The sequence below is a fragment of the Mercurialis annua genome, linkage group LG2, assembly GCF_937616625.2.
Source record: "Mercurialis annua linkage group LG2, ddMerAnnu1.2, whole genome shotgun sequence".
Taxonomy (NCBI): domain Eukaryota; kingdom Viridiplantae; phylum Streptophyta; class Magnoliopsida; order Malpighiales; family Euphorbiaceae; genus Mercurialis; species Mercurialis annua.
Genome location: NC_065571.1, coordinates 46,777,792 through 46,790,800, shown reverse-complemented (window position 1 = coordinate 46,790,800; position 13,009 = coordinate 46,777,792). Strand labels below are relative to the sequence as shown.

The following is a 13,009-nucleotide window of genomic DNA, read 5'->3' as shown; positions in this document are numbered from 1 at the left end:
TCCTAATGTCATTAATTAAATTTGAACTATGAAACATTATTAAATCAGTATCTTTTGGTTATGGCTACATTCAAAAGTCAAAATAATGTAGCAACAGTTGTCTGTTTGCTTTATTATAATTGCATTTAGTATAGAGATTAGAGATGAGCAATTCCGAGCAAAACTATGCAGCAACTATGTAGAAACATTATTTCTGTAATGCAACAGAAAACCAATTCTGCATATTTTAATCAAAGATTAATTAACACCTAAAAAAGTGAAATCACACAGACTAATAAATAGAGCTGCCAAATAGACTTTGTAACAGAATTCCTATAATCTCTGCATCAAATTACAACTTAAACTCAAAATAACTAAAATATAAATAAACTGAAATTCAAGAATATCACTTCTTACATACGACTCCCATGTATATTCCATATATGTTCGATTAGATCTTGTTGCAGCTGCGAATGAATATCTCTATCCCGAATGCGTCGATGACGTTGAATGAACTCAAGAAACTTTGTTGTATGGTCATGCGAAACTGAAATATGTGGAGTGTCATCAAATGCATCGTAATTATAATCTAAATTACTGACATGTCTTTCATCTTCAACAATCATATTGTGTAATATGATGCAAGCTTTCATAACATCTTTTAGAGTTTCGCGATGCCAAAAACGTGCCGGTCCTCGCACAATGGCAAATCTCGATTGCAATACCCCAAATGCTCGTTCAACGTCTTTTCTTGTAGACTCATGAGTTGCGGCAAACTGTCTATGCTTATGACTTTGTGGATATGGAATTGTTTTCACAAATGTTGACCATGAAGGATAAATACCATCAGCAAGATAATACCCCATTGAATACCGATGCCCATTGATTGAATAGTTGGCTGGTGGAGATCGTCCTTCTGCAAGATCTGAAAATACAAAAGATCGATCTAAAACATTTATATCATTATGTGATCCCGGTAGTCCAAAAAATGCATGCCATATCCAAAGATCATGTGATGCGATAGCTTCAAGAATTATAGTCGGTTCTCGAACATGACCAACATACATCCCTTTCCAAGCAACTGGACAATTTTTCCATTTCCAATGCATACAATCAATGCTTCCTAACATTCCAGGGAACCCGCGACTTTCGTTTTCTTTTAACAATCTATCTATGTCATTTTTATTCAGAGACCTCATGTATTTCTCTGAAAAAATTGAAACAATTGCTTTAACAAATTTTTTAAGACTTTCAGTAGCAGTACTTTCTCCAATCCTTACATATTCATCAACATAATCTGATGTAACTCCATAAGCAAGCATACGTAATGCAGCAGTAATTTTTTGAAGAGAAGACAAACCTAAATATCCTGCAGCATCCCTTTTCTGAACAAAATATGGATCATGAGCTTCTATAGCAGATTGAATACGGAGAAAAAGAGACCGATTCATTCGAAATCTCCTTCGAAATAAAGTTGAAGAATATACAGGATCTTCTCCAAAATAATCGTGAAAAAGTTTATGATGTCCATGAACTCTATTACGCCTTATAAAAGTACGACCAAAAACTGAACCACGATGTAATGATATTTTTCTTTTTTTGTTGAGTAGCTCTCCAATAGTAGATATTGTTAATTCTAACTCGTCATCTGAATCAGAATCATCAAGAATAAAATTGATCAAATTGGAAGGGAGTGTCATCTGTACAAGTAACAAAATTGAAAAAGAACCCAGAGAAATTTAAGTCAGGAAGAATATGATCTATCTCATCTATGTGGGTTACTAATCTTGTCACAATTTTATTTTTGCTGGAGTTAAATTTAGATTATCAAAATTCCAGTTTTTTAAAATGAAAAATGTACAGCTCTTTTGGATATGGAGGGAAAAAGGAGAGGGAAACCAAAACAAAAGAAAAAAAGAGGGAAATGAATCACTGTTATTTAAAAAGATAAAAATAAAGAATAGATTTGAAGAGTCCATTGCAAAGAAGTTAAAATAATCATTATCTATAATAAAGATGCTCTCTATTTTATAAATGATGCTCTCTAATTTAAAGAATACCATTGGGGATGCTCTAAGAATATTATGACGATTTTTCTAATTAACATTAATAATAATAATATTTTTTAATAATTTTGTGCATTAAAAATATTTACAATTTTTGTTAAATTTATAAGTTTTTCGTGCAAATAGTTAGAAAATAGTTCTAAAAAGAACATAGAAATTATCAATAAATATATAATAGGAGTAGTATACATTTTTGGTGAGAATCGTGGCTAAATCGGCAGCACACAAAGCTGGCTCAAATTCTACACATGTTATCAAACCAAACAGCTCCACTGCCACCACCAATTTTCGCATCACAAAATCTCCCCAACACAGAAAAACATGGCAGATTTTCCCTCTTCAGGTTTCAAAAACCAACCCATAATTTAATCCAACCTGCTACTGTTACTGCTACTACTGTTAATTAAAATGCGCACGCTTCTGAGTCTCAGGCAACCACCATCGCCATGTCTAACCTCAAATTTACACTCTTCTTGCACCTCATTCCTGTACAGCTTCAGACCCAGTAGACGTTTTCATTTCTTGAGTCCTTGTTCTTCGCTTAAACAATCCAAGAAAGCCCAACAGACTCTTCAAAAGAGTCCTCAGAGTGTAAGGTGGTTCTTGAATACTAAAAATAGCGACGATGATGACGATAAGGGTCGGAAAGGTGATGAGGATGATGGGGAGTTGCAAAATGAAACTGCTATTAAAGGAACCCTTTTGGCTGGTGTTTTGTTAGTGGGTGTTGTTGGTGGATTTGGTGCTGTTGGTTATGTTTATAGGGATCAGCTCAATGCTTTCTTGACTCACTTTTCTGGCCTTATTGAAGGTAATTTTCTTTATGACATTGCTGTAGAATTTAGTGAATTTTCGTCCGAAAGCTATTCACTTTCTGTGTTTTTTTAGATAATTTTAGTGGGAATGAAGCTATATGTGCTGAATACCAAATTTGGCTTTTAGAAATTGATGAGAATTTGAAATGGATTTGACTTAAAGTCCTTTTGATTTGTTGAGTATTGGTTTGTATTATGGACTTATGTTTTCATTTTTCAGATGCATTTTCTAACAAAGTCAATGTTCATTTGGTATGGTTCTGGAATATTATTTGTAGTGAGGGTTAGGTGTTTTTATTCTCAGCATTGTTCAAAGAAGCTGTAGTGTTTGATTGGTAAAATATTTGATTTCATCTTCAGCTTTAGATTGTTTTCTTGGATCAACTTGTCAATTGTTTGTGTTAACAACTAGTGTGTTAGTTAGATATCTTCAAGGACTAGTCATATAGTGAACTTTTTTCTCGATTTTTGGTGACACTAAGGGAAGGGAAGCTTTTTAATTCTGTATCTATTGAACCATTTGTTGTCTGTATGCATATAGTGAAATTGATACTTATAGTTGGAGAGATGTCATGGTTTAATAAATTCTTGTGTTAACTTCACCAGTTTCTTTCATCCGTACTCAATTTTATATCTTTGGGTATTATAATTTTAACATTAAATTTTGATATTGTTAGGCATGAAACCATAATTGAGGAGTGTCTCTTGTTTGATGTCCGTAAATACTCTTACAACATCACTAGTGAAGTCTTACTAGCTGTCTTTTAGAGCTTTCACTGAATGTGAAGTTGATTAAGAATGCAGCTTTAAAAGTTCTAAAATGGCTGCGAGGTTAAGTGGCCCTAGTGATTGTCACACTCTCTATCTTTTTCTCATTCACATTGTACAGAAGAAGAACTTCAATTATTCCCGTGGTGGCAGTCTGACCGTATGTGCGGAAGGATTGTTATACGCTCTTTTGTAATAGTTTTTCTTAGAACTAGAACTGAGAAGCAAAAGGAACCTTGTTTTTTTCCGTTCAGTTTGAACTGAAGACCGTAGACAGTAATGAAGTTAAAATTCCTTGTTCCTATGGGTTAATTGGCCTCACTCTATCAATTTGTGTAATATACCTAATAATTGAAAATATGTTTCTTTAAGGAGCTAGGGAAAAGTTATCAGGAATTCAGTGTTGTAGTAATCAAATTGGTTCAAATTGGAGATATAGGCAGCATGATGAGGTGCTTCCTCTGCGAAATGTTAGCTAAATTATGGTTTTTGGATGAAACGAAATGGACCTTTGATTTTTAAAGCATAATGCATTGAGGTATATTGTATATGAAATCTATTCTCTTGTGGAGTTAATTCCAGAAGTTCTATAATTCTCATCTAAGGAAAATCACATAGCTTTATCATTTTGTTCTCCAATTATCTCTTTCTCGATTTCTCTGCTTATTAGTTGAACTTTAATGTTGTCTTTTGTCTTCTGACATAAGGAAAAGGAACAATAACGTATTTACATCTTCTTGTATTTATATACTATGTAAATTTAATTTATACTCAAAATGTGCAATTGCTTTGACAGTTCTACACCTGCTTAACTTGGTTTGCTATGTTGATGGTGGTATTGTACATGCATAATAAACTTTAGTTCTTTCTTTTGCTACCATGTGGATATATTTTAAAAGTGAGCTAAATACAGTGAAAACTTTATATATCACTTCATTTCTTTGTCGTGGAATGCACTTACTAGAATCTCATATATTTGTTTCTTGAACAGGTTATGGACCTGCTGGATATGCTTTATTTGTAGCAGTTTATGCAGGACTTGAAGTAAGCATGTTATTTGATTTCTGATGTCTATATTAAATCTCTTCAATTATTTGCAGGATAAGATTTCTCCTATATGGGTTTAAGATTATGCACAATATTTTTTACTGCTTCAGTTAACTACTTCAGAAGACCAAATAAGGGGGAATTGTTTGACCTGCCACATAATAATATAACAGAACTCTATAGATAAAAGGCCTTTTTCTCCTTAAAAAGTGTTTAGTAGTGCGTGTGCTCTATGTTCATTTGCTTATACTTGTTCTGTTTTACAGTGAAACAGCATTGCTTGTTTTCATTTTCTGAAACTGACTCTTAACTGATCTCTCTGCTAGATTCTGGCAATTCCAGCAATCCCATTAACGATGTCGGCAGGTCTTCTTTTTGGCTCTGTTATTGGCACCATTATTGTCTCTATCAGTGGAACAGTAAGTTGGCTTGCATAAGCAAGTGTTTATTACATATGTAGGAGCAAAAAAACATGACCATGTCTGAAAGCTGTAGCTTATATGCTTTTATGATTTTATCTTTTCCAGGTTGCTGCAAGTGTTGCTTTTCTCATAGCTAGATATTTTGCTCGTGAGCGTATTCTTAAACTGGTTGAAGGAAATAAAAAGTTTCTTGCTATTGACAAAGCAATTGGTGAAAATGGGTTTAGAGTTGTCACACTTCTTCGTTTGAGTCCTTTGCTTCCATTTTCTTTGGGGAATTATCTATATGGATTGACATCCGTTAAGTTCGTTCCATACGTTTTGGGAAGGTTTGCCTATGATCCATTTTATATGCTATTATTTCTACTAGATATTTTAAGCTGCTTTTATTGATCTGAATGTTCATTGTTTTGTACTCTATATTTGGCATCTACTGTCTTATACAAACACATATTTTTTCATGCTTTGCTTAGTTCCCCGTGGCCACTGTTAGGTGCTAGTTAGCATCTGAAGCATATAAATTTTATGTCGTGGCCACTGTTTAATGTTCCATTTCTCTCTCTAAGTGTGGGTATGCTCCTCTTGGTGAAAAAAGAGAGTAGGTATGCCAAATCTCATTCTGAAAGTGAATAAAATCTGAGCATTACTTTCTGCTGCATAACTTGTTAAGTATGTCAATAATATAATACCTTTTCACATTCTCTTAAATTGAATTCAACATAAAATCTGAAATTAGGATGAGATCGTTGGAAGATTTGTATAATCCTGGTATGATCTATCTAACTTGTTTGGAATGTATTGATCGGAGGCAAGGCAGTGATGTAATTTACTAATAATACCTGTCTGAAAATTTCCAGATCGTTATGCTTGCATTAAATGTCATCCAGTTTTTGAATTTGTCGGAAAGTTTCCATATCTAATTAGATTCAATTTTATGTAGTTGGTTAGGAATGCTTCCGGGAACATGGGCTTATGTGAGCGCTGGTGCATTTGGCCGTGCAATTATTGTAAGTTTTATCTTTCTGCATTACTTTTAAACTATGTTGCATGGAAACTTGTCGATTCCTACGCTCCAAAGTTTCATTTCCGTTTTCAAAAATGCTTCTGAAAGTCTGGGACATTATATTTAGGCTTAAATGCACCAAAAATCACCAACTTTCGCGTGTTTTTAGTATTTAACTTAATCTTTTAATTTTGGCAAAAAAGTACATCAACTTTCAAAATTTTGCAATTAATGACACCGGCTCCGTTTTACATTAAAACGACGCCATTTTGGATGTAAAATAACACTATTTTTCAAAGGAAAATACACGTGGTCTTAATTGCAAAAAATTGGAAAGTTCATGTTAAATATGCCAAAATTAAAAGATTATGTTAAATACCAAAAACACGCATGAAAGTTGGTGATTTTTGGTGCATTTAAGCCTTATATTTATAACCTATTTTTGTAAAAAATGTCCTTTTATCATTTTTCTTTTCTGTTTCCGAGCAACACTTGACTTTGAATTTTGTTTATGTAAGATTTTGATGATGGTTATGAATTATCTTCAAAAGTCTTTTGTAGCTAGGGTGATTCTTTGCATTGAAGAACATAAACTGGTTGTTCTATATTATTAACTGTAAATGCATGGTATGTTACAGCAGGAAGAATCTGATATTGGATTAGTCGGAGGAAATAACTCATTATTAACTCTTGGGGTGGGATTGTTGGTAACAGCATTAGCTGCAACATATGTGACGAAGCTTGCTAAGGTAAGGCTGATTTTTTTCTATTTCCAATAGAACTTTATTTGGATTGATTGGCTTTGGGTGGTTTAAATGCAGGATGCAGTGAAAGATATCGACTAGAATATAAGGAAACAGGTAGAATGCAACATAACTGGAATTGTAAGATTAATGGGGGTTTTCAACATCATGTAAATGCTTGTGTATCATTTATTGACTCGAAATCGTATAGGAAAATTCCCCATCCCTTTTTTTTCTTGATCTCTTCTGTAAATCGGGGGGACCTTTTAGATCTGCCATCATACATAAAATGAGTACAGTTCTAGTTTTACGTAGTTATTTTATATATTCATTTTAATCTTGGATTATGTGCATATCATAATCTAAATGGTGCGTCTAGCGAGGTCTTATTAGGTTAATTCTCATCAACTTAGGTGAGGTCTATTGGTATGGCAGCCTTTGAGCCTCCCTCATGATTTTGAGGACGGGCAGCCAACCTTCGGTCCTCACATTGGCCGAGTCGGACAACTCTATGTTAAAGGTCTGTTTAATTGCTTCATAGTGGAAATTGTATGTTTTGGAGCCAGTGAGGCTCGAGCATTCGCCACCACAAGAAAAAGATTGAGGGTCGAGAGAGATAGGAGGATTCAAAAGCTTCGATCAAGTGATTTTTTTTCCGCTATTAATCTCAAAAGATGCACGTGAAGTTGATTTCAGCATACTTAATTTCTTGATCAATTGATTCAAGTAACTTACCGACACAGGTTAAGTTAAGAATATGAGCAATACAGATCAGTGTATTAAAATTGAAAATACTCTTATGGCGTGATATTGGATTAAATGGATGTATGCGTAAAGATCGAATCAAATTACATTAAATTAAATAATTGAATTGAATTGAATTTGATGAATTGTTAAATTCTCTTCCATTTAATTTAAAATTTTGAAAAAATTTATTTTTTAAAATCAAGTTCAAACATAAAAATTAGGCTAATAATCACCCACGGCCCCTGACTTTAGGGGTACCTTACGCTAAACCCCCTGATCTAAAAAAAGCTGCCGTAAACCCCCTAAACTTTACCTAATGATCAGCTAAACCCCTTTTCGCATAAATTGACCAAAATACCCTTCAAAACTGTAAATAAATACAAACAAACCAGACAACTTCAATCTAACCACACTTAAAACCGACCCAATCAAATCAAACCAAACAAATCTAATCAAACCTAAATTTATTTAAAAATTAAATAAATAATTATTTTTAATTTAAATAAAAAAATAAAAAAAAATACTTTTTTTAATTCATGCCGGTGAGCAGACCCACCGCGGTGGGTCTGCTCACCGGAGAGCAGACCCACCACGGTGGGTCTGCTGTGCAGCAGACCCACCGGCCGGTGGGTCTGCTCTGTGCAGCAGACCCACCGGCGTGGGTCTGCTGCAAAGAGCAGACCCACCACGGGTCTGCTCTTTGCAGCAGACCCACCGGCGCCGGTGGGTCTGCTGCAAATAGCAGACCCACCGTGAGTCTGCTGCAAAGAGCAGACCCGTGGTGGGTCTGCTGCAAAGAGCAGACCCGTGGTGGGTCTGCTCTTTGCAGCAGACCCACGCCGGTGGGTCTGCTGCACAGAGCAGACCCACCGTGGTGGGTCTGCTGCACAGCAGACCCACCGTGGTGGGTCTGCTCTCCGGTGAGCAGACCCACCGCGGTGGGTTTAAATTAATTTTAAAAAAAAAATTTAAATTAAAAATAATAACTATTATTTTTTAAAATTAAAGGAGTTATTATTTGGATAATTTTTTTTCCGGCAATGGACGGTGGTGGCCGGAAAAAACCGGCGGCGGCGGGTGAAAGTTTCGGTTGGATGGTTTGATTTAATTGAGTTGATTGGTGATTTAAGTATCATTTGGATGGTTTATATCTGATTTGGTTAGGTGAATGATTTTAGATTTGGTTAGATTAGGTTGGTTTGGTTTTTGTTATTGACCTTAGGGGTATTTTAGGTATTTTTGAAAAAATAAAGGGCTTGGGGCGGTTTTTTGGGGCGGTTTTAGGGTAAAAGGGGTTTAGCTGATCATTAGGTAAAGTTTAGGGGGTTTACGGCAGCTTTTTTTAGATCAGGGGGTTTAGCGTAAGGTACCCCTAAAGTCAGGGGCCGTGGGTGATTATTAGCCTAAAAATTAATTTACTTTCAAAGTAAGATGGATTAAAGATCAGCTTAATATATCTAATATTTTTTTCAGACTTGGTTAACTTTTATTTCTGAAGAATTAATTTTTTTTTAATTTAGCTTAGTTGGGTTTGGTTTGATTTGGATGAAATGAACACTAATAAAACAAATTAACTGAGCTATATTACATATACATGATTGGATTTGTATTTCTATTTTATCCTTTTTAACCAAATGAGATATTAATATTAAGGAATTTGAAAAGGAATTACAAACTAAAAACTACCTGAAAATCCCTAGAACAGCTAGTGAATCATAGATCTTTTACAAGTCTGAGCTAAGTAATGAGCATCAAAATTAAACCTTCTAGGGATAAACTTGAAATGTGATTCTTGAAAAAAAGAACAGAGATGCTTAATATTCCAATGAATTCCCCAAACTGAAGATCTGCATATTTTCTTTGAATTCATAGTTTGAGTAATATCAGAGGCATCTCCTTCAAAAATCACATGCACGCTTCCAACCATTACTATATGCCCAAATCATTGCTTGTCGAAGAGTTAAAAACTCCAGCACACCCGGATCCTATATATGTCTGAAGAAAGCTGTATATTTGTCTAAAACAGTCCCCAAATTACCGTTAGCAATAACTCCTATTGTGCCAAATTTTAAAGATTTATTTATAGCAGCATCATAATTCAGTTTCAAAACTCTACATGGAGGAGGATTCCATCTATTCTGAAGAACTGGTTGTATATGCAAATTTGTAGCTATTGTATGCGCTGACACATGAGAAGATGCGTTTGTAGCATCATCATAATTCAGTTGCAAGATATGTATTTCTATTTGATAGTATCTATCATGGTACTGGTAGAGTCATGCAGCACCATATAAGAAAATAAATGTTTTAAAAAATTAATAATTTTTAATAAGTTCGTATGTGTGCGAGTATATATACAGATGTAAAAAGTTTTAATAAGGAAAAATAAACTGAATAGCAATTTAAATTTTAAATAAAAATAAAAATTTAATAATTTATGTTACTAAGCTGGAAGTATATGAATTTGGATCATATAAGGAGTAGAAGTTCTGGTTTATAAAACCACAATAATAAACAAAAAGATTAAAATTATTTTTGTATCTTTTTTCTTTATTTTATACGCAAAGGAGTACGCAATCATTGAACTCCAAGTGTGGTGACAATGGCAAGTATTAAAATGACAGGTGTCTAAAATGGTAGCCACCTGTATGTATGAATTTGAGAGCAAGGTAAGAATGCACCAAAATAATTGAGCAAAAACTTTAGGAATTGCATGCAAATGTTAAGCTGCCACGACTCAGCTGCATGCAAACCAGCCCTCTCCTTCCGCCACCTGTCTACATGTCCTGCTTCTTTCTCCAACCAATTTCTTGGCCCACTGCCAAATTTTGCACTCTCCCTCATCACTACTCTCTCTATATAACTACTTAATCTGATCTCCTCAACAACAAATATATTTTATTTCTTTCAAGAATATTAATCAGTAATAACAATCAACAAATTATTTCAACTCCTTTTTGCTTTCTTGGAAAATTTCCTAATTACATTGATCCATCCATGGCGTGGTCTCCTCAAGCTGCCATGAAGGCTTACTTACACACTCTTCAATTGGTAATTTTCTTGCTTCTTTATGCAAAATTCCATATTTCTTGAATTTAGCTGATATATTTGCTCTTGATTCTGTTTTCATTATACAGTCTGATCAAAATGAAGAGGAGACTCCAAAAAGCATGGAGTTCATAGCAGCTTCAGCAGCAGGAAAGCAAGCCAAACTAATGGTAGAGATAACCACACAAGGAATAACACCATATACCATAACTCTTGCAGTGGCAGCAAAGCACACAGGTGGCACGCTTATTTGCATTCTTCCTCATCAACACCATTTCAACAAATTCAAAACCCAATTAAAAGATCACCATCAACATCTCAAAGATGTCATTCAATTTGTCTGTGGAAACCCTTACCAATTAGTCATGGATTACAAGAAGATTGATTTTATTGTTGTTGATGGAAAGTTGAAGGATCGTTTAAAATTGGTGAAGATGGTTAATTTGAATCCAAGCGGGTGTATTATAGTAGAGCATAGTTTAAATTATAGAAAAAATGTTAGTATTTCTTTGGGTCAGATTTTGAAGGCCAAACATGGAGTTGGGATTGTGAGTTTGGCAATAGGGGAAGGGATTGAATTCACGAAAATTGAGTCCAGCCATAGATACAAGAGATACACAAGATTTCATGTCACCTTTGAGAATTGAACAACTAATTGTTGCAATTGCTATGGTCTCTATTTTTTCTTATGACATTCCAAAATATGTACCTATGTGTTGTAACTATATACAAATTTGATATGTTGAACTTTGTAAAAAAGAGATACTAATCTGATTAGTTGCTGTAAGCAAATTTTTTGGGTTTAATTGAATGTTATTTAATTTAATTGTTATATAAATTAGATCATTGGAGATATTCTATTTTTTTTAATAAATAATAAACAAATATCAAATTATAGTAAATAATATTCATATACATTATTTTAGTACTTTAATTTAATAAATATTATTATTATTAATGAAATTATATTTTTACTAAAAATAAATTTTAAACGAATTAAATTAAGTAAAAATTATTTTAATATATAGATATTGTTGGTGTGATTCTATTTTTGAATTTATTTCATTTTAAATTAAATGCTTTTCTAAATTTTGTATATTTGATATTTCTAAATTTGTTTTTTTTTTTTGGATAAATGATGGGTATATTAGCACATCCACAAAGGAGTGGATGGCAAAAAGCTACTAGGAGCTAAAGTTACAAAGAAAAACAGAAAAATGCTAAATTTCTGAATACATCATTCGTAGAAAAAGAAAATCTCGGATTGAGATCCTTGTGAAAAATAACTGCTCTGCAAATACCCATATAAGCTAAAGAATCCCTCGCCGTTAATTCCTGATTGAAAACCCTCCTATTTCTCGCTTTCCATAATTCCCAGATGCAAAAAAACCAAATAGATTGCCATAATGATCGATATCTCCGCAGTGACAGTGAACTCCAGAAATCAAAGAATTGATGGATATTAGAAGGCGAAACCCATTGGATATTGCACAAACTCAGAATGTAACTCCAAACCTCCCAAGCAAACCGGCAATGTATGAGAATGTGGCTAGTAGTTTCTTCATTAAAGCAATTAGAACAGAAAATTTGATTAGGAAGAAGAACTCCTCGTTGAAATAGAGTAACATTCGAAGATACTCTGTCTCTAGACACTAACCACATGAAGAACAATATCCGAGGTGGAGCCTTAAACTTCCAAAATCTTCCAAAACTTTGAACCTCTTGAGAAGGAGAAGCAGAAAATCTATTCAAAATATAGACAGCAGGAGTGAATTTTTCTTTGCCAAACCAGCTAGGTACATCAGGTCCTTCTCCATAAGGTTGTCGAGAGACTAAAGAATTCTGCAGCTCAGAAAGTTGCTGCTGCTCATTTAATCGCAGACGTCGGCGCCAAGAAAAGGAAAAATGTTGCTGCCGAACATTAAACAGATCAGAAACCAACGAATCCTGGTCTAAAGATAAAGCAAACAGCCTTGGATAGATTAAGAGAAAAGAACCCGAGCCATTCCAGCAATCCTTCCAAAATCTTGTGTCATTCCCATCACCTATTCTCGTGTCCAAACCTTTTTTGAAAATCACCCAAACATTTGAATTCTTAACACAGCCTTTGTATATACCTCTCCACAAATGAGATATACTCTTCAAATTGACCGATTCGATATCAAACCACATATGCATACCCGAGCTGCAGGAGACAACTCTGAACCAAATAGAGTTTCTATTCGCTGTCTTCAGTTTCCAGATCCACTTGGCAAGTAAACTTTCATTTTTAAAACTGAGAGACACTATATTCAGGCCCCTAAGATTCAAAGGCAGGCAAACATCTGACCATGCTACTTTGCTGAACCCCGTATGATGAATAGAGCCATTC

At 34.2% G+C, this 13,009-nt stretch overlaps 3 protein-coding genes across 3 annotated transcripts; 2 read left to right on the top strand and 1 right to left on the bottom strand.

Annotated features, from left to right (window-relative positions):
* Positions 1–291: 291 nt before the first annotated feature.
* Positions 292–1,847, bottom strand: LOC126670604 (uncharacterized). The gene has a single exon (XM_056104846.1). It carries the CDS (start codon positions 1,677–1,679, stop codon positions 393–395), a length of 1,287 nt encoding a protein of 428 aa, XP_055960821.1. The 5' UTR covers positions 1,680–1,847; the 3' UTR covers positions 292–392.
* A 403-nt stretch (positions 1,848–2,250) lies between these two features.
* LOC126670138 (uncharacterized) lies at positions 2,251–7,153 on the top strand. The gene is made up of 7 exons (XM_050363806.2): positions 2,251–2,856; positions 4,620–4,672; positions 5,002–5,094; positions 5,203–5,426; positions 6,038–6,104; positions 6,739–6,849; positions 6,922–7,153. Exons 1-7 carry the CDS (start codon positions 2,454–2,456, stop codon positions 6,943–6,945), a joined length of 975 nt encoding a protein of 324 aa, XP_050219763.1. The 5' UTR covers positions 2,251–2,453; the 3' UTR covers positions 6,946–7,153.
* Positions 7,154–10,491: 3,338 nt separating this feature from the next.
* On the top strand, positions 10,492–11,444 carry LOC126670230 (uncharacterized). The gene is made up of 2 exons (XM_050363911.2): positions 10,492–10,641; positions 10,728–11,444. Exons 1-2 carry the CDS (start codon positions 10,588–10,590, stop codon positions 11,283–11,285), a joined length of 612 nt encoding a protein of 203 aa, XP_050219868.1. The 5' UTR covers positions 10,492–10,587; the 3' UTR covers positions 11,286–11,444.
* The last annotated feature ends 1,565 nt before the right edge of the window (positions 11,445–13,009 follow it).

What these genes read in the sequence shown, in the direction of transcription:
- LOC126670604 (XM_056104846.1), bottom strand. Translation starts at nt 1,679, where the DNA reads ATGACACTCCCTTCCAATTTGATCAATTTTATTCTTGATGATTCTGAT.
- LOC126670138 (XM_050363806.2), top strand. Translation starts at nt 2,454, where the DNA reads ATGCGCACGCTTCTGAGTCTCAGGCAACCACCATCGCCATGTCTAACC. An exon ending in CTTTTCTGGCCTTATTGAAG is followed by an intron (nt 2,857 to 4,619) that starts GTAATTTTCTTT and finishes TTTCTTGAACAG; the next exon opens with GTTATGGACCTGCTGGATAT. An exon ending in CATTTGGCCGTGCAATTATT is followed by an intron (nt 6,105 to 6,738) that starts GTAAGTTTTATC and finishes GGTATGTTACAG; the next exon opens with CAGGAAGAATCTGATATTGG.
- LOC126670230 (XM_050363911.2), top strand. Translation starts at nt 10,588, where the DNA reads ATGGCGTGGTCTCCTCAAGCTGCCATGAAGGCTTACTTACACACTCTT. An exon ending in ACTTACACACTCTTCAATTG is followed by an intron (nt 10,642 to 10,727) that starts GTAATTTTCTTG and finishes TTCATTATACAG; the next exon opens with TCTGATCAAAATGAAGAGGA.